The sequence below is a fragment of the Misgurnus anguillicaudatus genome, chromosome 6 (assembly GCF_027580225.2).
Source record: "Misgurnus anguillicaudatus chromosome 6, ASM2758022v2, whole genome shotgun sequence".
Classification (NCBI taxonomy): Eukaryota; Metazoa; Chordata; class Actinopteri; order Cypriniformes; family Cobitidae; genus Misgurnus; species Misgurnus anguillicaudatus.
The window spans coordinates 29749332-29772299 of record NC_073342.2 but is presented as its reverse complement, the minus strand read 5'-3'; the positions used below and the strand labels follow the sequence as shown (position 1 = coordinate 29772299).

The following is a 22968-nucleotide window of genomic DNA, read 5'->3' as shown; positions in this document are numbered from 1 at the left end:
AAATGAATGTCTTTACAGGTCTTCAAGTGCTTATATGCTCTTCTACAGACCCAATAAACACAGTGAGTAACACATTATATACTGATGTTATGTGTTGTTGATCTTTGATTTATATTGCAGCGTATGAAAGTCCTGTGATGTAACGCGCTGTACTTCATATAAAGCGATTTTACACATCATTTTAAGTTTTCTATCAGCCATTAATGTTTAACTGTAAAGCAGAAATACAGAGTAAAGTTTCATTTCTCTTATTCATTTATTTACTGGAGGTTACCGTCTCTCTGGTTAAGTGTTTTTGTAAAGTTACTGAGACTTTCACAGAAGAATCTGGAGTTTGTTGTTGAATATAAACCAGTAAGGGTTAATAATAATAATCAGTGTGACTCTGTTAAATATTTATCATTTCATCTTTAACATGAGAGTAAAATGTCATTCACACGTTTATGTTTATATTAAAGATTAATGAATGCCATCGTGTGAATCGCTCATGAAAGAAGATGAAGGTACTGTATGAGAATCTGTTGTTTTCTAACATCTGTCATCAGCTCTGAAATTGAGCTTCATGATTAAATAATTTTATTTTTAATTGGATGACTAACAGTAAATTTGAAAAAGTAACATGAACTCAAATCATCTTTGTGATTGTAGTTCTGGGCTGCATGGACATCAGATGAAATCTAGAAGAGTTTCTTTGAATTTTAAACCTTTTACAGATTCACAAAATGCATCTCAACATATAATCACAGATGCTTTACATTGCATGACTTTAAATATTATTGAGTTGACATTATTTTTACAAATTACCTTTAAAACATATCTGTGTGTTAAATCAAAACATTCATACATTGTGTTTAATGTTTAATATTGATAACAAAGGTAGCTTATAGCAGTGCATATAATCACTTTTCATAAAATACACATTATAATCAACATTATAGATCAAATATCTTGAATGTCATTGAGTTTTCAAATGATTAGTTGGTTGTTAGGAATAATTTAGTAAATGAACACATATAAGTTATCAGTGGTATTTTTCTGGACATTGAGATTTTAAAACTCTTTGTGTCTGATTAACAAAATTTTAAATAAAAAAAGTGCTCTTGACTGAGATACTTTGATATCTTAAGCAGCTCAGTCTGCTGCACAATAAAGTCATGCATCTATGTTTTTATACCAGCAAAAGCAGAAACTGAGTATAACCTGAACATGACACCATTGACAAGCGACCCTATGAAGAGAGGTGAAGATCCTACCTTAGATCCTCACAGGAGAAATGTTTTTATTATTGTGTTTTTGTTAGTTTATTCTTAATCATTTATTTACATAATCATCATAATCATTTTATAATCATTAGTTATCCACACTGTAAAAAATTGCTGTAATTATGCAGCTGGTTGCCAGTAACTTACTGTAGAAGATAAAAACTGAAAATGTTTCATGTTCATTTCACTGTTCCTAGTAAATAACATAAATATAAAATCAGTAAGTTACTGGAAGTTAGTTGCCACTAATACCCGGTAAAACTGTGATTTCTACAGAAATTTTTCACAGTGCATCTAATTGTTTATTTGATTATTCAATATTATTTTTTATTATTATCAATTTCATTATTATCAATTTTATTATTAAATTATTGTTCATTCGTTTATTCATTCATTCATTATATTTCTATATGTGATATGTCTTATTGAAATCATTGTTGTTCAGTCTTTTAGTTGTCTCACATTTGTGAAGTTTCATGAGCTGTCCTGTCTGTGTAAACGGAGCTAGATTAATCCCTTGCTATTTATTATATGTGCAAAACAAAAAATTATAATATATGAAAAATGTATTTTCGCACACGTCAGTAAAATGAGAATAACTTTTGAATGCGACATGCTAAAGAGTTCATTCTTTTTTTGGGTGTTTACTGTCTGCTGCTGGCAACAACCAGAACTGTCTGCAGTCTGCGAGAGCACCCAGAACCAGAGTTATACACTATCAGAGAGTGTTTACAACATAAAAAAAGACAATTTGGTGTTTTATCATATGAAAAACCACATAAATAACAATATTTGTCACAAACAGCAGCTTTTTATGTAACTTCAAAGGGTTTTCTGTAAAATTATATAAAGATATTGCATTTATTCCACTGTATGTGGTTATGGGAGCACTTCAAATGTTTTTAGGCAGAAATTGTATACAGAAAGCGTATTATTCCTCCCATCAGTTGGAGTAAAATAACTTTTGCATTTATAATGATAGAGAAAAAAATTCCTTTTTCCTCTGTAAGCTGACAATTGCTGGAATCAAACAAAACTGTCTGCAGGTCTCATTACCAATCAGGGCCAGAGTTATACACTTTTAAATACAGACTTTAGAAAATTATTATTATTAGAGGACTGACAAAACATACAACCATGTTGAGCACTTTGAACAGTGTTTTATGTAATTTCAAAGGGTTTCCTGTAAAATGAAACCAAACTTTTGTATGTGCACATCTGCTTGTGGGTATGAAAAGCTTTTGAAATTGGGTAGGCCAAATCCAGGCGAAAATCCCCAAAATACACTGAAAAAAAATGATTCATTCAATTTAATCAATTTTTTTAAGGTAAGCGGTTGCAATCAATTTATTTAAGCTACATTTAAACAAAAAAAAATGTGTTGAACTTAATCAATTTTATTTAGTAACCCTTGTATAAAAAAGCTTAGTAATTTCTGCCATATTTAATTGTGCTACATTCTCGTATATTATTTATTTATGACTGATGAAAAATTATTAATTGAATTTAATAATTTTTTTAAGGTAAGTGGTTGCAATCAATTTATTTTAGCTACATTTAAATAAACACATTTCATTGACTAACTTTCAACATTTTTAAGGAAATTGTTTGCAATCACTAACCTTAAAAACAATATATAAAAATGACCCTTAAATGGCTTTGCAAATACACCAAGTGGTAAGTTTAATGTTATTTTTTAATGTCAGCAAATGTACAATAACAATTTCTTTGTGTGTACAAGTGTTTAAAACAAGTGCTCACTGCACATTCACAAAATATAAAATAAAAAAAAACACAGATGGAAAGAGGCCACAATGTTTGTGAATCAATAAAGCAGCACATAAGTCAAAAACAATAGTGCTGACTTCACACATTGCACAATAATTATTTTTTTAAAAAAGTGTTACATTTTTACAGACAACAGTTATGAATCATTAAAAGCATTATTAAAATGTTTAAAACTACGGATTCCCAGATCTTAAATGATAAACAGAGTAGACTGTGACATCTGGACTAACATTTCATGCTGAGCATGCACATACATGTCTGCTACAAAATTTCAGTATTAAAGGTGCAGTGTGAAATTTTTAGAAGGATCTTTTGACAGAAATGCAAAATAATATACAAAACTATATTATCAGGGGTGTATAAAGACCTTTCATAATGAACCGTTATGTGTTTATTGCCTTAGAACAAGACCTTTTCATCTACATACACCGAGGGTCCCCTTACATGGAAGTCGCCATTTTGTGCTGCCATTTTTTTACAGAAGCCCTTAAAGGACAATTTTTTGCTAAGATGTCTCCAACGATGACATGTTTGTCCTTCTCTATGTGTTTCAAAAGCGAGGAGTGAGCCGTGGACTAAGCCGTTGGTTGCAACTCGCAACCTCACCACTAGATGCCGCTAAAATTTACACACTGCACCTTTAAAACGTTTTTCAGTCCTTGAATTTTTGGGGAGAGCTTTAGAATCCATCTGCATAATGAATTTCTAAAACATGTCAAAAAAGTAGTATTTTAGTTCTTTGGGGTACGCCAAATTAAGCACATAGATTGTACCCAGCATCAATGCAGGCTTGTGCCACAGATTTGAGCTGCTCAAGAATCATCACTCCAACAACGATTCCAATATCGTCATAGTCGCCAAGAACACCTTCTTTCTTTTTGATTACACATATGTCCATGGTGATGTTTTCCAGGTCTTTCAATAAGTCATCTTGTTGACTGTCCTACATTTAAATAAAAATAAGCTGTTGTTAGAGATTGTTCTGATTCATAACACTTTGACAAGTCTACAGGCAAGGGTAATTACAAAAACTATGACACCCCTGTTGCCCATATATTATACAGTGCCCTCCATTAATATTGGGACAGAGTGCACACTTTGAGCTGTACAAATTCCAATTTGTCTTTAGGATTTAGGAATTACAGTCGTTTAAATGGGCCAAACGTAATGGGACAGTTGAGCTGTAATGGACATGCATTTTGTATTTGTTAAATAATTTCCTCATATATGAAGCATGTTGTGATCTAAAGTGGAAGTTTGGCATTTGGACGCTGTGGCTGTAAACACACATCATGTACACAATTCACGTCCATAAAACAACTTTTAAGCGAACTGTCCCATTATATTTTGCCCTGAAATACACTGATATAAATTTTTACATATATATTAACATATCCCAATATTTATGAAGGGCACTGTGTGTGTGTGTGTGTGTGTGTGTGTGTGTGTGTGTGTGTGTGTGTGTGTGTGTGTGTGTGTGTGTGTGTGTGTGTGTGTGTAAGCAACTCCGAGAAAGCGAAAACACAGTGGAACTGCAGGTAAGCACTGCAGCTTTCAAACTCGGACAATTGATAACGAATTCATCGTGACGTGAATACCAAAACACGCCATGAGACATCGCCACTGATATATTTATAAGCAGCATGCAAAAACATCTCTCTGACACTTTTAAAAAACTTTTATATAGTACTGGCAAGCACAAAGTCTAATATTAAGCGAGTTAATAACAGACAAGGCCAACATCAGAGCCAGGGAATTCCTGTCAGAGATGTAGCCTAGAGGGCGGTGGTCAATGGGGCGAGTAAACACTGACGTCTGCTCTCTGGTTCTCACGTACCGAAGCTTCCTTAAGCAAACGTTCAAACAGGCGCTCTCTTAACTTATCGACTGCATATTTGAATATTATACATATATATTCTCGACTGAACTACTCTTAAAACTACATCTTGTGACAAAGAAGCGCTAATATTAAGAAACAGCTTGTTATGTGATTCAAAACAGCCGAGTGAAATCCGTGGCGGAAGAAAGTAGTTCCCAAACAAAGTGGCTTTTAAAATAACTCTGTTGTTGTTTTCTAGTTTTCGTTTTTCAAACGTGTGCCGTCGAACTGTTGTATAAAAGCAATTTCGCTCTCGGGAGTCGTGTGGTATTTGGTTAACTTATATCGTCACGGCTGGGATTGCCTCCAGCACTCTGCCTGGAGGAGCTATCTTATAAACGGCGTATTTTAAGTACACTGAAAAAAATGATTCATTGAATGTAATAAATTTTTTTAAGGTAAGTGGTTGCAATCAATTTATTAAGCTACATTTAAACAAAAAAGATTAGTAACGTAAAATAAAATATAAAACTTTTGTTTAAATGTAGCTTAAATAAATTGATTGCAACCACTTACCTTAAAAAAATTGATTAAATTCAATGAATCATTTTTTTCAGTGTATATAAAAATATTCACGGTAAAAAAAGGTGCTGTATTACATGAAATATTACTTACTGTGCAAATAGACCGACTGAGCAAAACTCCGGGGCTGAAATATCCCGTCTTCCTTTCCCACCGTCACCGTGAACCTGACTGGAAACTCCTTTTAGCACCAGGGAAAATGTGCATTTGTGCGCATGCGCAAAGAACCAAACTATTTTTTTAAACTGAATTTAATAAATTATAATGACTTGGATTTAAAGCACATATAATTCGCTTAAAACCTATTAATATATACTAATTAAAATCAAAAACTTAAATAAAATAATTAAAACTAGCTAAATTGAATTATGCTTCATTTAATTGGGGCCATAATCATTTTTTTCAGTGTAGCCTCAGAGTGTAAGAGGTTAAGATAATGTTTATGGAAGCTCAAGGTTTGTGGGATGTTGCTGTTAAGCAATTTTGATATAAAAGTGCATGTTTGAACATTGAGACATATGCAACTGAAACTATCCATCAATAAAACTCTTTTCTATTTCATCATAAAAACCTTCATCTCATGTCCTCTGCTTGTGTTCTTCATTAGCAATGATCAATCAAACTCTTAACCAACAGAAGCCTGTTAAAAAAGTAAATGTATATTTTCTCACGTGATCTGGCGTCCGGGGCTGGATCGTTTTTTATTTTGTGTAGTGAGGAAACCTGGAGCCTATTGCACAAAACTATGATAAGGGATTAAGCGGGGATATCTTGGTGATCCTGGCTCGATTGATCCGTAATCCGGTTGCACTAAAGCTGGATGGGGGCAGGAGGATATGTTATGGTATAAATTACCATGGAGATTTATTCTGTGGTAGGGGTGTAACGGTACGCAAACATCATGGTTCGGTGCGTACCTCGGTTTTGATGCCGCGGTTCGGTTCATTTTCGGTACAGTGAGGGAAAAATGCAAACATTAAACTGCAGGTTGTTTATTACTATAAACTTTTTTTACAATTTCTTTACACTTTTTTAAACACTTTTTATTAAAATATAATATATATATATAAAATGAAAAAAGAATAAATAAAATACTACTGCAAAGTTCTCCACTAAATAACATACTTTTTTTACATTATTTTATAACAGTAGGTAACTCTTTTCTTAACCTTCTCTTAAACTTTTTCTACTAAAGCCTTGCACTAAACTAACAAATTCAATTCCTGAATACATTTATGAACTATTAGCCTACATTTTTGCCACCAAAAATTTTGATTTATGTTGAATTGTTTAACTCACAGTATTGAATTGGTTATGTACCATCTCTGCATTAAAATAATATTACTGCTCTATGTGTAACTGCATAGCAAGCAACATGATGATATACTTATTATACACTCATATTGAGATTAGCGAGTTGCATACATAGCCATCTTTGATCTTTTGCACGTTTCTCCTAACCTTTGCTTGTGTCGTCAATATAAGCTGTGACTTAAACCAACAAACCCATCCGCAGATGAGTAACAGCTGAGTAAGCCCAGGTTACAACTCTTCTCTGTCCCGACTAGCTGATCGCATTGTGACAATAATATGATTGACGTGAGATGCAGATGAAAATCTGTTCACGCATTCCTTATTCTCGCTGTCACAGAAAGCACGTCTCATGATTGCTTAGCAACGAAAGATGCGCAACCTCTCACGCACTTTTGAAAGAACAAAACAGGGCATTGACACGCGTTTAACATGCGCTTTTAGACACGACACGTAAACGTTTACATCAGTAATCAAACGAATATACAACTAAGTAAATAAAAATCTTTCTGCGGGCCGAATTATGTTATATGTTTGACAGACAGTGTTTGGGTAGTTACTCAAAAAATGTAATTATTTACTAGTTACTAGTTACTACTTTAAATTGTAATGAGATTACTTTACTAGTTACTGCATGTGAAAAGTAACTTCACTACTTATTACTTTACTTTCCTTTTTCTTAATTTACCACATAGATACATGGACATGGTTTAGGCGGGGTCGGCTGATGATGAGTGACTCCTTTAAATCAGGGGTCCCCAACCTTTTTTCACCACTGACTTTTTTCACTTTCATTGTTTTTCTAGTTTGCCTGCCCATTTAGTCTTAATAATTAATGGAACCTAAACGAACTTGGCTTGCTGTTCTCAAAGGCAGCTCGAATCTTGGTCGGGCTCGAGACCCAATTCCAAGTAAGAGAAGAGAAGAAAAATGCAGTGAAGGAGGAGAGATGGCAGAAAAATTGTGGCTGGGCGCAGAGGCACGGAGACTCACGTTTACCATGATTAATGATGATTGACAAGTTTAGGTTCCTAGCCGTTAAAATATTATTAGCCTAATAGTTTATTTTGATCATGGTGCTACGATCGATGGGTAATTCTGAAGTTGTTTTCAGTCATTTGGGCTGTCACACAGTTGAACGTCTCCACATATGTACATCATTGCGACGTACATTTCCAAATGATTCATAAAGTCATACCTCCGCAATTCTTTGATCGATTGTGTTTTAGAAATACTGTATGCTCAAACTCTAATGACAGCAATGTGATCGCTGATGCACTGGTAGAGAGAGAGGCGGAGAAAAAGAGAGAGAGCGCGGCTTTGTACAGAAGTGGAAATGATCAATGTTATTTAAAGTCTGCTTTTAAAGTACAAAATACCCAACTAAGCTATTACGTGGCTATTATACAAATTTTTTCGGGACGTTCTTGCGACCCGGTGGCAACTTGTCCACTACCCAGTACTGGGTCGCGACCCGGTGGTTGTGGACCTCTGCTTTAAATGACCGGTAAGCAGGATCTTTCGCCACAAGTGTTGTATTGCCATGCTGGGCTTACAAATGCTCAGACAGGTTGCTCATCGCGTTGTCAGCAGTTGATAGACACTTGTCGTGTGGGCATAGTGTGCATTTCACACTAATATTTTTGTCCTTTCGAGCAATAAGCTAAAAGTAATGTGAATATTGCCCCAGTGGCCGAAACCCTCCGTCTTCATTTCCCACTCCCCTTTGCACCAGCAGCTACGTCAAAATCAATCTCTATGGCAACGGCACACGTACAGGCACACGCATGCACGCACCACTTAAACAGACAGAAATTGACACCCTGGCAAACACTGCTTGGGTAACGCAGGAAAGCACGTTCCTATAGTCTAGTAAAGTAGTGTAGTTACCGTTATTATTAGTGTAATGCGTTACTTTACTTCGGTACCCAAAAAAGTAATCCGTTACTTTGTAACTCGTTACCCCCAACACTGTTGACAGAAGACTTGCGCTGAACGCGGAGACTTCCTCCACTTAATATATTCGTGTGGAAACGCACGTATTATGTTCCGCACAGGCGCACCGTGCCGAAAGCCCTGAACCGAAAAGGTCCGGTATGAATACACGTACCGTTACACCCCTATTCTGTGGAGCTAGCCTGCTCCGGACCAGGCTTAATTACAGGATATTTAATCTCATTCCTTATGCCAGTCACCACAAATAGAAACCAATAGTTATTTCACTGCCCACTATAAATTGTTATCATATATAACCTCCCTGCAAGCTTGTATTACACACAGTATACAGCATACACATCAAGAGATGCCAAATCAATAAAAAAATGAACCCCCCCAAAGAAAAACAATTTCCTCTGCCACCGCAGGACATATTTAACCAAAATTGAAAGCACACATACTAACTAAAATAATTCAACACGTATTGATCCTTCAGAAGCCAACCACTGTCGTCATAAGGGAAGATTGCCGGATTGTCCCAGTCCATGGCTGGCGGCACTCTGGAGGCCCTCTCCTTCCTCAGGTCGACCACATTGTGGAGGACAGCACAAGCCACAGTAATGTCACATCATGCCCTCACAGGGCTGACCCTTAATTTGTGAAGGCAGTGAATGCGTGCCTTCAGGAGGTCAAAGGTCTTTCAACTCTGGCCCTGGTCCTGGCATGGGCATAGTTGTAGGGCTGCTGTGCTTCCTGGGGGTCTGTGAAAGGTGTCAGGAAAAAGGCTGGCAGCCAAACCCCCTGTCTCCCATCAACACACCAGAGAATTCACCTGCCAACACAAAATCTCATCATTACTACCTCATAAACACAGCCATGATGTAAAAAGGGGTTATTAATAGGGGTTGTGTGGATCACCTTGTGATAGGCGCTGATAGATTTCAGAGGTCCGAAAGATTCTGGAGTCATGGACTGAGCCAGGCCATTTTGCCACAACATTGCTGATCACACAGTCAGCATTGCAGACCATCTGAAATCATAAGATGAGAAATATTAAACCAATCAATGCACATCACTGGCAATGCACAGTGTTTAATGGACAAGATCAAAAAGTTATGTTCACCTGAACATTCATGCTGTGAAAGGATTTCCTATTATACCAGCTCAGGTTAGCTGATAAAGTAGCATAAGTATATAAAACATTTGTGCCTTTGAGTTGCGGGATGACCCTCCTGCAATCACGCTTCTCATTTGTTTTGATTGTAGGATCACAAGTTTAACAAAGGGTCCCTTGACAGAATCAAATGTGATATGCATCCATATATCTGCTCTTTATTTCTTCTCTCAGAACAGACGCTAACTGTTCTGTACAGTTTATGACATACGCAGCAAGCTCCATGCATAGCGCCACATGAAGTCCCTCAGTTGTGTATGTGCGTCTAACCTCGCCCCTTACGAAAATTAACTATGGTTTTACTACAGTTAAAAACAAAAAAAAACATAGTTAAACCATGGTTAGTGTAGTAAAACCATGGTTTGGCTGATAGTAATAAATGCACCAAAAAAACATGGTTACTACACTATTACCACAATAAAACCATGGTTACTTTTCATAAGGGCGCGACCACACAGAGGCTGCATTCCACTCCACTTTTAGACACACACTGGCGAACTTCCCTAAACACTTCTCCTCAGGGTAAACCCTGTCGCCATTTTGAAGTGCGTTCCACTTCGTAAAGTGGACGAGGGAAGTTTATATGCACAGACCCCCGCTCCCTTGATTTTGACCAACGGAGCAAGTCTACTTCATATGTACACTTCAGGCAGCTCCATATACCACAATGCAACACGATTGTGGCGTCACTTCAGCAGTTCGCGCTTTGCACAGTTCATATGATGGTATGGAGAGGGAGGTCTCCATTTTCCATGTGATCAAGGGCTTATGGTGTTTCATTTGAACGCACTTTGTGGCTGTTTCTTAATATCAAGGAAGGCAGAATTCTAACATGTGAACACACTTCTAACATGTGCGCAAAGTTTTTATGAGTTTCCGAGCATGTTTAGGCCCTCAAAAATGTGATTCATTTCGGAGAAAAAGAAGTCGAAGAAACTGAGCAAAAACAAAAGGGCTTTCTGTCAGTCTCAGAAATGGCCCCATGCCAATTTGAGAACCTTGACCTATAAAATGTGTCCATTTGTTTTATCTTATCACGTTCAAGTGTTCCTTATTCCTTCAGTAATCTCACATTGCACTTTATGCATGTTAGACTTTGACTTTATTAAGTGATGTAAGATGTTCATGATAAATGATTTTATCCCCACTGATCTGCTCTTATATCTCAGTGTTGAGTATGGAGTCAGTAGGAGTGAATGTGATAGAAGTTGCTGCTTTAGGGAGACCCTTTCAGCTGGGGATGCTCTACGACTGCAGGAAAGATGCCCTCGTGCCAGGTACCACACTAAAATTACCTTTAACTTTGCCCAGATGAGTAAAAATATTCTTGAATTTATTTTTTTTTTTTATTTCAATTTCTCTCCAATTTATGTGTGTTAAGGGCGATTTATAGCCTGTGCGTAGCTCTGCGTAGCCTGACGCGCACCTCACAAAAAATTTACACACGACTATAACGAGCCCTTTACTTTTAACGTGTTTCTGTTATGTTCTGTTTTGACTGATTTTTTTCCCTCTACAGGAATCACGTTGTGGAATGAAGAAAAGCTCAAGCAGAGTATTCGATGTCGTCCGCAAATTAATACAGATTTCAAAGTTACAGCTTTAGACTCTATTGAGGAAAAATCGAACTTATTGAACATTGACGCCTCTATGAAATTGAGTCTGTTGGGTGGATTGATCAACGTAACCGGGGCCACAAAATATCTCAATGACACCAAGAAGTCTTTTATTCAGCAGAGACTGACTTTACATTATCATTCAACTACCAGGTTTGAAGAACTGAGCATGAACCATTTAGCATCTGAAAATATAGCTCACCATGAGGTGATTGATCACGATACAGCGACACACGTGGTGACGGCAGTGCTGTATGGAGCTGACGCATGCTTTCTGTTCGACAGAGAGGTTTCTTCAGATGAGGACAAAACTAAGGTGGAAGGAGAAGTAAAGGCAGTGTTTGAAAAACTAAAAGTCATTACAGTAGATGGAAAAGCAAATCTTAACATGAATGACTTTCAGAAGAAAGCGGTGCAAAAATTCAGTGTTACTTTCTATGGTGATTTTCAGTTGCCATCTAATCCGACTTCATTTGAAGATGCTTTGAAGGTTTACGCTAAACTTCCGAAACTGCTGGGAGAAAACAAAGATCTTGTGGTTCCACTGAGAGTGTGGCTGTATCCTCTGAGCAAACTTAACTCGAGAGCTTCAAAACTTCTGAAGGAAATCAGCATTGATTTAATCAATGACATAGAATCAGCATTAGAGAGTTTAAATACAACTGAGATGAAATGCACTGATCTTCTGAAAGACTCTCCTGCTTCAGCTTTACCTCCATTTCAAAATAAAATACTGCAGATGAAGCAGAACTGTAACAAATACAAGTTGAGTCTCATGAAGAAACTCGGCTCTCTGTTGCCTCAGATCCGTGGAGATAAGATTGAAGACTCAGCACTGATAGATCTACTGAAAGATCATCATGAATCTCCATTCAGAGAAAGTGAGCTTGAAGAATGGATGAAGATGAGAGAGGAAGAGTCTGAGATCATTAAAACACTGCTCAGACAGTTGATTGATTCTGGTGCAAAGGTAGAAGACAACCTAGAGGCAATCTTGATGGATCTAGATGTTAAAAATCTGGTCAGCTACACATTCACATCATTGGACTGGTCAGATGTGCTCCTTCCTAAACAAATGATCTATCTAAGATCTTCAACAATGAGAAATGACACTGACTCCAAGAAGGAAACATCATGGCTCACCCCTGCTATCCACAAGACTATGAGGAGCAACTTGGAGATGTTTAAGAGCTTGATTGATTCAAAAGATCGTAAACCAGCCAAGTTTATTGTGTCATCAAAACAAATGGTGGATCATCCAGGTTCCTGCATTCTCCTGTATGAAGGTGGATGTGTTGAAGCTGTTTGCTTCACTCCTCCATCACGGCCGGCTCGTCCAATCACAGCAGAGGTTAAAGGTGACAGTGTGGTTATAAATGTGAAGCCCTCAACATGTCCTGCTACAGAGGAACTCAAGTTACTCTACAAAATAAAGCAAGAGAAGATCTGGACATCTCAACCTGTGCTGAAGGACCAAAATACTGTAACTCTGACTGATCTGAGACCAGGCACTGAATATGAGATTAAATGTGCAGCAGTGGGGAAACTCAACTATACCACTGAATCTGATGTGATCACAGTTAAAACTGAGGTATGGTCACACATTTAATATTATTACATGTCAGCAGATATTTATTTTAGTTGTTAATGAATATTAAATGTTTTTTTCAGGGGAGGAACCATCCTGTGGGTGAGTTTGTGTAAGAAGGACACAGACAAGGCGGGATCCATTTGTGGATGTTTATTAAACACAAGCCAATCTAGCAGAAAAATCCAAATAGTGAGGCAAAAGGGGTAAACAAAGGCAGGCAGGCAGTTCAGTATTAAGAAGCAGTCCAATCCATTCAAACAAGTTACAGGGGTAATCCAAAGACAATAAACAGGTAAACAGGCAATGGTCATAAACAGGCAATGTACTTATCAAGTAAACGCTCGGTAAACAGGGTAAGCTGGCAATACTTCGCTTTTAAGTTATGGCAGGGTAAGATTAAATAAAGAGCAAACAGGAAACGATGAGAGAAGCAGAGGGCATCGCCATGTCAGAACTCCGGTGAGGGCTCCCTCTGGTGGTGTGGCAGTATGGACGTTACAGATCCCCCCCAGGAGCACCCCCTGGCACTCGGTGGGGTCATCCTCGTGGTTGTGGTGTAGTTTGTTCAGGTCTGGCTCAATGGAAATCTTCAATGAGATTGGGATCCAAAATGTCATCCAAGGCTACCCAGGACCTTTCTTCTGGGCCATAGCCCTCCAAATCTACCATGTATTTGAGTTGACCCCAGCCTCCAGCAACTCCCTTTGACAAGGTTGATAGGGAGGATGGGGACGTCGGCGACGATTGGCTTGAAGTTCTTGATTTCCAATGGCTCTCTGAAGCCTAACATGGGTGCTTTCCCAAACTTCTCCACTTTTCCTCATCCACTCGTTGACAGAAGGGACACCAGAGGGATCTCCTGACCATGGAAACATTGGTGGTTGGAAGCCGAGTACACACTGGAAGGGGGTGAGATTAGAGGAATGTCTAAGTAAGTTTTGAGCATATTCTGCCCAGGGGATAAATTCTGACCATCTGTGTTGTTCTCAGCTGCAATATGATCTCAGATAATGGCCGATTTCTTGATTCAGATGCTCCACCTGTCCATTAGACTGAGGGTGATAACCAGAAGTTAGACTGACATTAATATCAAGTTGTTTGCAAAAAGCTTTCCAAACCTGGGAGGTGAATTGAGTTCCACGATCAGAGACAATATCTTCCAGGATACTAAAGTTCCTGAATGCGTGATGAAACATGGCCTCAGCGGTTTCCATTGCTGTATGTAGTCATTTGAGGGGAATAAGATGACAAGCCTTCGAGAAACGTCAATGATGGCACGGATGGTAGTGTAATTGTTGGAGGGTTGAAGAGCTGTAATGAAATCTATACTCAGGTGTGACCAGGGGCGTTGAGGTATGGGCAGAGGTTTCAGTAGTCCGCAGGGCAGTTCCTTGGTGGTCTTGGACTGGGCACAGATATGACAAGACTTAACAAAGTAAGTGACCTCATTATTCATTGTGGGCCACCAAAATGACGTAGTTACGGACGAATTATCTGTAGAAGTTGGCGAACCCTAGGAATCTTTCAAGATCTTTGATAGTACGAGGTGATGGCCATTCTGTGCCTGCCATGACTTTGCTGTTGTCCATTTCAAAACCCTGTGAACTTATATTGTATCCCAGAAAGTTAGTTTTGGTCATATGGAACTCAGATTTCCCCTGGTTTTGGAGGAGAAGAGACAGAAATTCTTTGACATGATTGATATGGTCCTCCACACTGTTGGAATAAATCAAGATATCATCAATGTAAGCAATGACACATTTATGAAGAAGGTCCCTGAACACCTCATTAATGAAAGATTGGAATATGGCCGGTGAGTTGGGTAGGCCATATGGCATGACAAGGTATTCATAGTGCCCCTGAGTGGCGTGAAATGCAGTTTTCCATTCTTCACCCTCTCGAATGCGAACCAGATTGTATGCACTGCGTAAATCGAGCTTGGTGTAGATTTTGGCCTCTCGTAGTTGTTCCAAGGCTGCAGTTGGCAGTTTCCAAGACTGTAGTTGTTACAGTTTCATGTTTTTCATTTATTTACCAGAGTAAAGTGAGTCAGATTACACCTTAAAGCAGTTGGACATGTTATTTTATGGCACATATGGGATTCTGGATCACTTTAATTTGCTGGATTTAAATGAGCAGAGCAAACACTATCAAAATCATTTTATTTTTTGTTTTATTTTTGTCTATTTCATTAGTTTTGTATTTAAGTTTCATTCATTTTTATTTTTGTTTTAATTAAAAAATAATAACCCTGATCAGAATACACATGTACTGACTTATTAGATCATACTTAATAACTAAAAACAATAAATACATGTGTCAAATATGATTTAAAAAACAGTGGTTTAATGGTTTTGATGGATAGTTTGATGTTGATAACAATGTGTGTCTCATTTAAGGATATTGTGGTTTGATAAATCCTGGATGGGATAGCTGGTTCAATGCACTTCTGCAAACCCTCTATATGACTAAAGAATACAGAGATCATGTTATGAGGTAAATTAATAACTTCATTCATTTAATTCTGTTGTGATTCATCAGAGTTTATTACAGTAAATATATCATGCGTTGTTTAGACTGAACACAGGTGATGGGTCTTCTATGGACGAGTTCATTAAAGAGTTAAAGGTGTTGTTCGAAAAGTTGGACACCGAGCAGGGGCCGGTCTCAACAAAATCAACTCAAGACACAGTTCACAAGATCTTTGCATATGGTAAATTAAAGTAAAAAAAAATGAATCCATATAAATAAATAATATACATTATCGTTAAATTGTTCACATGTTTCATTTTTGTGTATTTGTTAAAAGGCTTTTTTTGGACAATGCTTAGACAAGAAGATAAATACCTAAAATGCCTCTGGAAGATACTTATGGCGACTCACTCATCTAAGGTGACTCAAGTTTCTTTCTGTTAGTTTTCACTCTTATCTTATAACTTACTGTCTGTGTCTAAAATCATTTTGATTGGTAGTTGGTAGGATGTTCAAATTTAGTTTTGACTTTGATTGTAGAAACCTCTTGCTTTTTATTGTAAACAATTATTTCATCATATAATACTGACTACTCTTTCATTGTAACAATTTGATAGCATGCGTAACATATACAGTAACATATAAAGAAAAAACATCTTTTTAGTTGTGGTTATATGACTTCGTGATTAAAGCATCAATATTCATAGATTATTAATAAATCTGCTTTCTGACTTTAGATTTTCATGTTTGATGAGGACTATTGTGAAAGATGTAAATCACGCAATTCTCTTTCAATAACCGGAATCATCTCAGTCTCTGTTGAAGAATTCCAAGATGTGGTATGCAGTTCTGAATTTATCTATTTAAATGATTAAATACTCATTCAGTCTAACTTGATGTTGATAAACTTTATAAAATGTTGACACTAAATTTAAAGGAATAGTCTACTCATTTTCAATATTAAAATATGTTATTACCTTAACTAAGAACTGTTGAATCATCCCTCTATCATCTGTGTGTGTGCACGTAAGCGCTGGAGTGCGCTGCGACGCTTCGATAGCATTTAGCTAAGCCCCATTCATTCAATGGTACCATTTAGAGATAAAGTTAGAAGTGACCAAACACATCAATGTTTTTCCTATTTAAGACGAGTAGTTATACGAGCAAGTTTGGTGGTACAAAATAAAACGTAGCGCTTTTCTAAGCGGATTTAAAAGAGGAACTATATTTTATGGCGTAATAGCACTTTTGGGAGTGCTTCGACTCGCCTGAAAAGTCCGCTCCCCTTCTCACTCTCATAATGGGAGAAGGAGGGTGTTACTGCGCCGAGTCGAAGTACTCCCAAAAGTGCTATTACGCCATAAAATATAGTTACTCTTTTAAATCCACTTAGAAAAGCGCTACGTTTTGTTTTGTACCACCAAACTCGTCTTGAATGTGAGAAGCGTTGATGTGTTTGGTCGCTTCTAACTTTATCTCTAAATGGCAGCATTGAATGAATGGGGCTAAGCTAAATGCTATCGAAGTGTAGCAGCGCGCTCCAGCGCTTACGTGCACGCACACAGATGATAGAGGGATGTATCAACAAATCTTAGTTAAGGCAATAACATAGTTTAATATTGAAAATGAGTAGACTATTCCTTTAATCCTTTACAACTGCAGCAGTAAATCTGATAGAAAGAGCTGTGCCATAATTAAATACACTTCATCATCATTATATATGAAACTTTATTTCTTAGATGTTATATTTGATATTATTTGATGTGTTTGTTATGTAGGAAGATGCTCTACAGATAAGAAAAGGAATCATGAAGCAGTTCTGTCATCACTGCAATAAACCTCTGGAGACTGCAAGTAACTTTTCTATCATGTACAGTGAGGAAAACATCTATTTGAACACCCGGCTATTTTGCAAGTTTTCCAACTTAGAAATCATGGAGGGGTCTGAAATTGTCATTGTAGGTGCATGCCACTGTGAGAGACATAATCTAAAAAAAAATCCAGAAATTACAATGTATGATTTTTTAAAGCTGTTTGTTTGTATGATACAGCGCAAATAAGTATTTAAACACCTGTCTATCAGCTAGAATTCTGACCCTCACAGACCTGTTAGTCTGCCTTTAAAATGTCCACCTCCACTCCATTTATTATCCTTAATTAGATGCACCTGTTTGAGGTCATTAGCTGCATAAAGACACCTGTCCACTCCATACAATCAGTAAGAATCTAACTACTAACACGGCCAAGACCAAAGAGCTGTCCAAAGACACTAGATACAAAATTATACATCTCCACAAGGCTGGAAAGGGCTACAGGGAAATTGCCAAGCAGCTTGGTGAAAAAAGGTCCACTGTTGGAGCAATCATTAGAAAATGGAAGAAGCTAAACATGACTCTCAATCTCCCTCGGACTGGGGCTCCACCCAAGATCTCACCTTGTGGGGTCTCAATGATCCTAAGAAAGGTGAGAAATCAGTCCAGAACTACACGGGAGGAGCTGGACAATGACCTGAAAAGAGCTGGGACCACCGTTTCCATGGTTACTGTTGGTAATACACGAAGACGTCATGGTTTGAAATCATGCATGGCACGGAAGGTTCCCCTGCTTAAACCAGCACATGTCCAGGCCCGTCTTAAGTTTGCCAATGACCATTTGAATGATCCAGAGGAGTCTTGGGAGAAAGTCATGTGGTCAGATGAGACCAAAATATAACTTTTTGGTCATAATTCCACTAAAGGTGTTTGGAAGAAGAATGATGAGTACCATCCCAAGAACACCATCCATACTGTGAAGCATGGTGGTGGTAGCTTCATGCTTTAGGTGTGTTTTTCTGCACATGGGACAGGGATACTGCACTGTATTAAGGAGAGGATGACTGGGGCAATGTATTGCGAGATTTTGGGGAACAACCTCCTTCCTTCAGTTAGAGCATTGAAGATGGGTCGAGGCTGGGTCTTCCAACATGACAATGACCCGAAACACACAGCCAGGATAACCAAGGAGTGGCTCTGTAAGAAGCATATCAAGGTTCTGGCATGGCCTAGCCAGCCTCCAGCCCTAAACCCAATAGAGAATCAAACTCAAACTCTGTGTTTCTCAGCGACAGGCCAGAAACCTGATTGATCTAGAGAAGATCTGTGTGGAGGAGTGTGTACAAACCTGGTGAAAAACTACAGGAAACGTTTGACCTCTGTAAATGCAAACAAAGGCTACTGTACCAAATATTAACATTGACTTTCTCAGATGTTCAAATACTTATTTTCCTCACTGTAGTTAGTAAATATTTACACCTGCTCAAACGTTAAAAAACTTAATCAATAACTAGTTATTCTGTTTAGTTCTACACACAGGCAATGCGGTTGTCACTACCTGCATTTGTGAGAGTTAATTAAGTAGTAAAATTACAAATTTACTGAATATAATTTAAGCATCATTCTGTCTTAAAACTGAGTTATTATCTTTTCAGAAACAAAAGATTCACTCACAAAAAATACAGATTTTACATTTGAGGAGATTCAAAGAAGGAACAGTGGAGAAAAATGAACTGGAAGTGATAATTCGTCCTCATTTAAAGGTAATAAAATATTGTTTGTGTGTATTTGTGTGTTTTCAAGTTTATTTCATAAAACAGAGAATAATCAACTATCATAAAGTCTGTCTTTAATTTCAGGTTTCCTCTCATGACTTTGAGCTCTATGCCATAATAAACCACTATGGATCATATGATAATGGACACTTTAATGTAGACATCAAATGTGAAGATCAACAATGGTGTCACTTTAATGGAACCCACATGTGTGAGGTATTTACATATATTTATATTTATATTAATGTGTTACCGTATTTCCAGGCTATAAGTCACACTTTTTTCATAGTTTGGCTTGTTCTGTGACTTACAGTCAGGTGCGATTGATATGTCAAAATTAAATCATAATGACTAACATGAACCAAGAGACAAACATTATGTCTACAGCCACGAGCGTCTGCTATATGCTGCTCTTGTATTTATGTAATTCAATGAATTCAGTGATGTGGAATGAGTTCGGGAGCTCGGTGAACTTGATTCTCGTTGGCTTGTTATGTTAATTTTCGCCTATTCAGTTAACATGTACGGACACCTATTCATCATGCTGTTCTGTGCTATTGTTTAATTGAATAACTTGCCTGTCCAGATTAAATGTCTGTTCTTGGGCTTGGATTTTGTGAAATAATTTTCTAAATAAATACGACTAATAGTCCCGAAAATACGGTAACATTTTTTTCTGATAATATTTCATCATAATCTTATCATGTTTCTGGATAATTTTTCTTTAGAGTTATTTGAACAATCTTTCACAAACAGACGAGAACTTCGTGTACAGGTACAGTATCTGCTATCTTTCATTAATTGTGATATTATTGTTATGAAGATGATTAAATGAATGTCTTTACAGGTCTTCAAGTGCTTATATGCTCTTCTACAGGCCCAATAAACACAGTGAGTAACACATTATATACTGATGTTATACAGTTGTGTTCAAAATTATTCAACCCCAACTGAAATTGATTGTTTTGGCCGTTTTGACATTGATTTTGATCATTTAGTCATCCTGCTTACAATTACATCAAAGAGGCATGTGTAGGTCAGACAAATATAACATAACATTTATAATGAAATAACCACAAATGTCTTTTCTGTGCTCACATCATTATCAGTTTTATTCAACCCCCAAGTGACATTCAATCTTAGTACTTAGTACAACATCCTTTTACAGTTAAAACAGCTTTTAAACGTGAAGCATAGCTTGACACAAGTGTCTTGCAGCGATCTACGGGTATCTTCGCCCATTCATCATGGGCAAAAGCCTCCAGTTCAGTCACATTCTTAGGCTTGCGCACTGCAACTGCTTTCTTTAAGTCCCACCAGAGGTTCTCAATCGGATTTAAGTCTGGTGACTGCGATGGCCACTTCAAAATGTTCCAGCCTTTTTTCTGCAACCATGCTCTAGTGGATTTGGAGGTATGCTTGGGATCATTGTCCTGTTGAAAGGTCCAACGTCTCCCAAGCCTCAGGTTTGTGACGGACTGCAACACATTGTCATCCAATATCTCCTGGTACTGAAGAGAATTCATGGTACCTTGCACACGCTGAAGTTTCCCTGTACCTGCAGAAGCAAAACAGCCCCAAAGCATGATTGACCCCCCACCATGCTTCACAGTAAGCAAGGTGTTCTTTTCTTCATAGGCCTTGTTTTTCCTCCTCCAAACATAGCGTTGATCCATGGGCCCAAACAGTTCTAATTTTGTTTCATCAGTCCACAGAACACTATCCCAAAACTTCTGTGGTTTGTCCACATGACTTTTGGCATACTGCAGTCGACTCTTCTTATTCTTTGGAGACAGCAAGGGGGTGCGCCTGGGAGTTCTGGCATGGAGGCCTTTAGTACGCAGGGTGCGCCGTATTGTCTGAGTAGAAACTTCAGTACCCACATCTGACAAATCTTTTCTCAGTTCCTCAGCAGTCACACGGGGACTTTTTTCCACTCTACGCTTCAGATAGCGCACAGCAGTCGCAGTTAGCATCTTTTTTCTGCCACGACCAGGAAGCGTTTCAACAGTGCCCTTTGCCTTGAATTTGCGAATGATGCTTCCTATGGTGTCTCTTGGTATGTTTAACATCTTTGCAATCTTCTTATAGCCATTGCCCTTCCTGTGAAGATTAATCACCTCTTCTCTTGTCTTCCTGGACCATTCTTTTGACTTCACCATGTTTGTAACCACACCAGTAAATGTTTAGAAGGAGTTGAGTATCACAGTCATTTTAAAGCTGCCTAATTGGTGCTTATTAGGCTTTATTGATGTTCCCTGACATCCACAGGTGTTTTCAATACCTGATTGAAAACACTTCAATGAACCTCTGTTCTTCAGAGTGGTAGTTCTTTAAGGGGTTGAATAATTGTGTCAATGAAGAATTCACAAAAGAAACATTTACTACTATATTACAAAACCAATTGATGTCATTTTAGTTGCATATGGTTCTTTAAGAAGTCATTGTAGGATTTCATTCTGAATAAAATTACAAATGTACACTAAATTCCCTAAAACCCTTAACAGCATTGGGGGGTTGAATAATTTTGAACACAACTGTATGTTGATGATCTTTGATTTATAATGCAGCGTATGAAAGTCCTGTGATGTGACGCGCTGTACTTCATATAAAGCGATTATAAACATCATTTTAAGTTTTCTTTCACTCATTAATGTTTAAATGTAAAGCAGAAATACAGAGTAAAGTTTGATTTCTATTATTCATTTATTTACTGGATGTTACGTCTCTCTTATAATGTCTCTGGTTAAGTGTTTTTGTAAAGTTACTGAGATTTTCACAGAGGACTCTGGAGTTTGTTGTTGAACATAAACCAGTAAGGGTTAATAATAATAATCAGACTCTGTTTTAAATGTTTATCATTTCATCTTTAACATGAGAGTAAAATGTCATTCACACTTTTATGTTTATATTAAAGATTCATGAATGCAGTCGTGTGAATTGCTCATGAAAGAAGATGAAGGTACTGTATGAGATTCCAAACATCTGTCATTAGATCTGAAATTAAGTTTCATGATTAATATTATTATTTTTAATTGGATGACTAACAGTATATCTGAAATTTGATAAAGTAACATAAACATAAAATCATCTTTGTGATTGTAGGTCTGGACTGCCTGGACATCAGATGAAATCTAGAAGATTTGAAACATTCACAAAATGCATTTTAACATATATTCACAGATGCTTTACATTGCATGCCTTTAAATATTATTGAGTTTACATAATTTTTTTACAAATGACCTTAAAAACATAATATCTGTGTGTTAAACCAAAACATTCATACATTGTGTTTAATGTTTAATATTGATAATAAATGTAGCTTATAGCAATGCATAGACTAATCACTTTTCATAAAATACACATTATAATCAATCTTGAATGAGTTTTCAATTGATTAGTTGGTTGTTAGGGATAATTTAGTAAATGAACACATACATGTTATCAGCTGGTGGTATTTATCGGCACATTGAGACTGTAAAACTTTGTGTCTAATGAACAAAATGTAAAATAAAATAAAAATTTGCTCTTGATCATAAGCCGATCAGTCTGTTGCGCAATAAAATCAAGCATCTATGTTTTTATACCAGCAAAAAGCAGACACTGAGCATAACCTGAACATGACACATTGACAAGCGACACTATGAAAATGGGTGAAGCATTTTTATAAACTAAATTCTTATGATACAACCATTTTTGAATATATTTGTGTTAATCTAGGCTACATACCCAAGTACAAGTATATAACATTGTGCTATAGGTTTCTGGATATTTGAACGCAACAATCTCAAATATTGGGCCATAAACATTTCAGTTATATTTAATAAATTTA

General features: G+C 37.2%; 2 protein-coding genes and 1 long non-coding RNA gene across 5 annotated transcripts in view; all 3 read left to right on the top strand.

Annotated features, from left to right (window-relative positions):
* Positions 1-13: 13 nt before the first annotated feature.
* On the top strand, positions 14-22630 carry LOC141364382 (uncharacterized). The gene is made up of 3 exons (XR_012370121.1): positions 14-62; positions 22054-22098; positions 22242-22630. It is a non-coding gene; the product is annotated as an uncharacterized lncRNA (long non-coding RNA).
* On the top strand, positions 11446-14579 carry LOC141364380 (cytolytic toxin-alpha-like). Its single transcript, XM_073868987.1, has 2 exons — positions 11446-13078; positions 13159-14579. Exons 1-2 carry the CDS (start codon positions 11522-11524, stop codon positions 13189-13191), a joined length of 1590 nt encoding a protein of 529 aa, XP_073725088.1. The 5' UTR covers positions 11446-11521; the 3' UTR covers positions 13192-14579.
* LOC141364381 (uncharacterized) overlaps positions 15448-22968 on the top strand; it is a 31922-nt gene continuing 24401 nt past the window's right edge. Inside the window, exons 1-9 of one of the 3 annotated variants that reach the window (XM_073868990.1) lie at positions 15448-15574; positions 15655-15791; positions 15888-15970; positions 16288-16389; positions 17329-17404; positions 19017-19124; positions 19221-19352; positions 19865-19911; positions 19984-20041. In XM_073868990.1, coding sequence (XP_073725091.1) covers positions 15543-15574; positions 15655-15791; positions 15888-15970; positions 16288-16389; positions 17329-17404; positions 19017-19093 — 507 coding nt within the window. In that variant the 5' untranslated portion in view covers positions 15448-15542 and the 3' untranslated portion in view covers positions 19094-19124; positions 19221-19352; positions 19865-19911; positions 19984-20041. Of the gene's footprint in view, positions 15575-15654; positions 15792-15887; positions 15971-16287; positions 16390-17328; positions 18773-19016; positions 19125-19220; positions 19353-19864; positions 19912-19983; positions 20042-22968 lie in introns of those variants that run through there. The other 2 variants (XM_073868989.1, XM_073868988.1) reach the window with 2 other exon arrangements.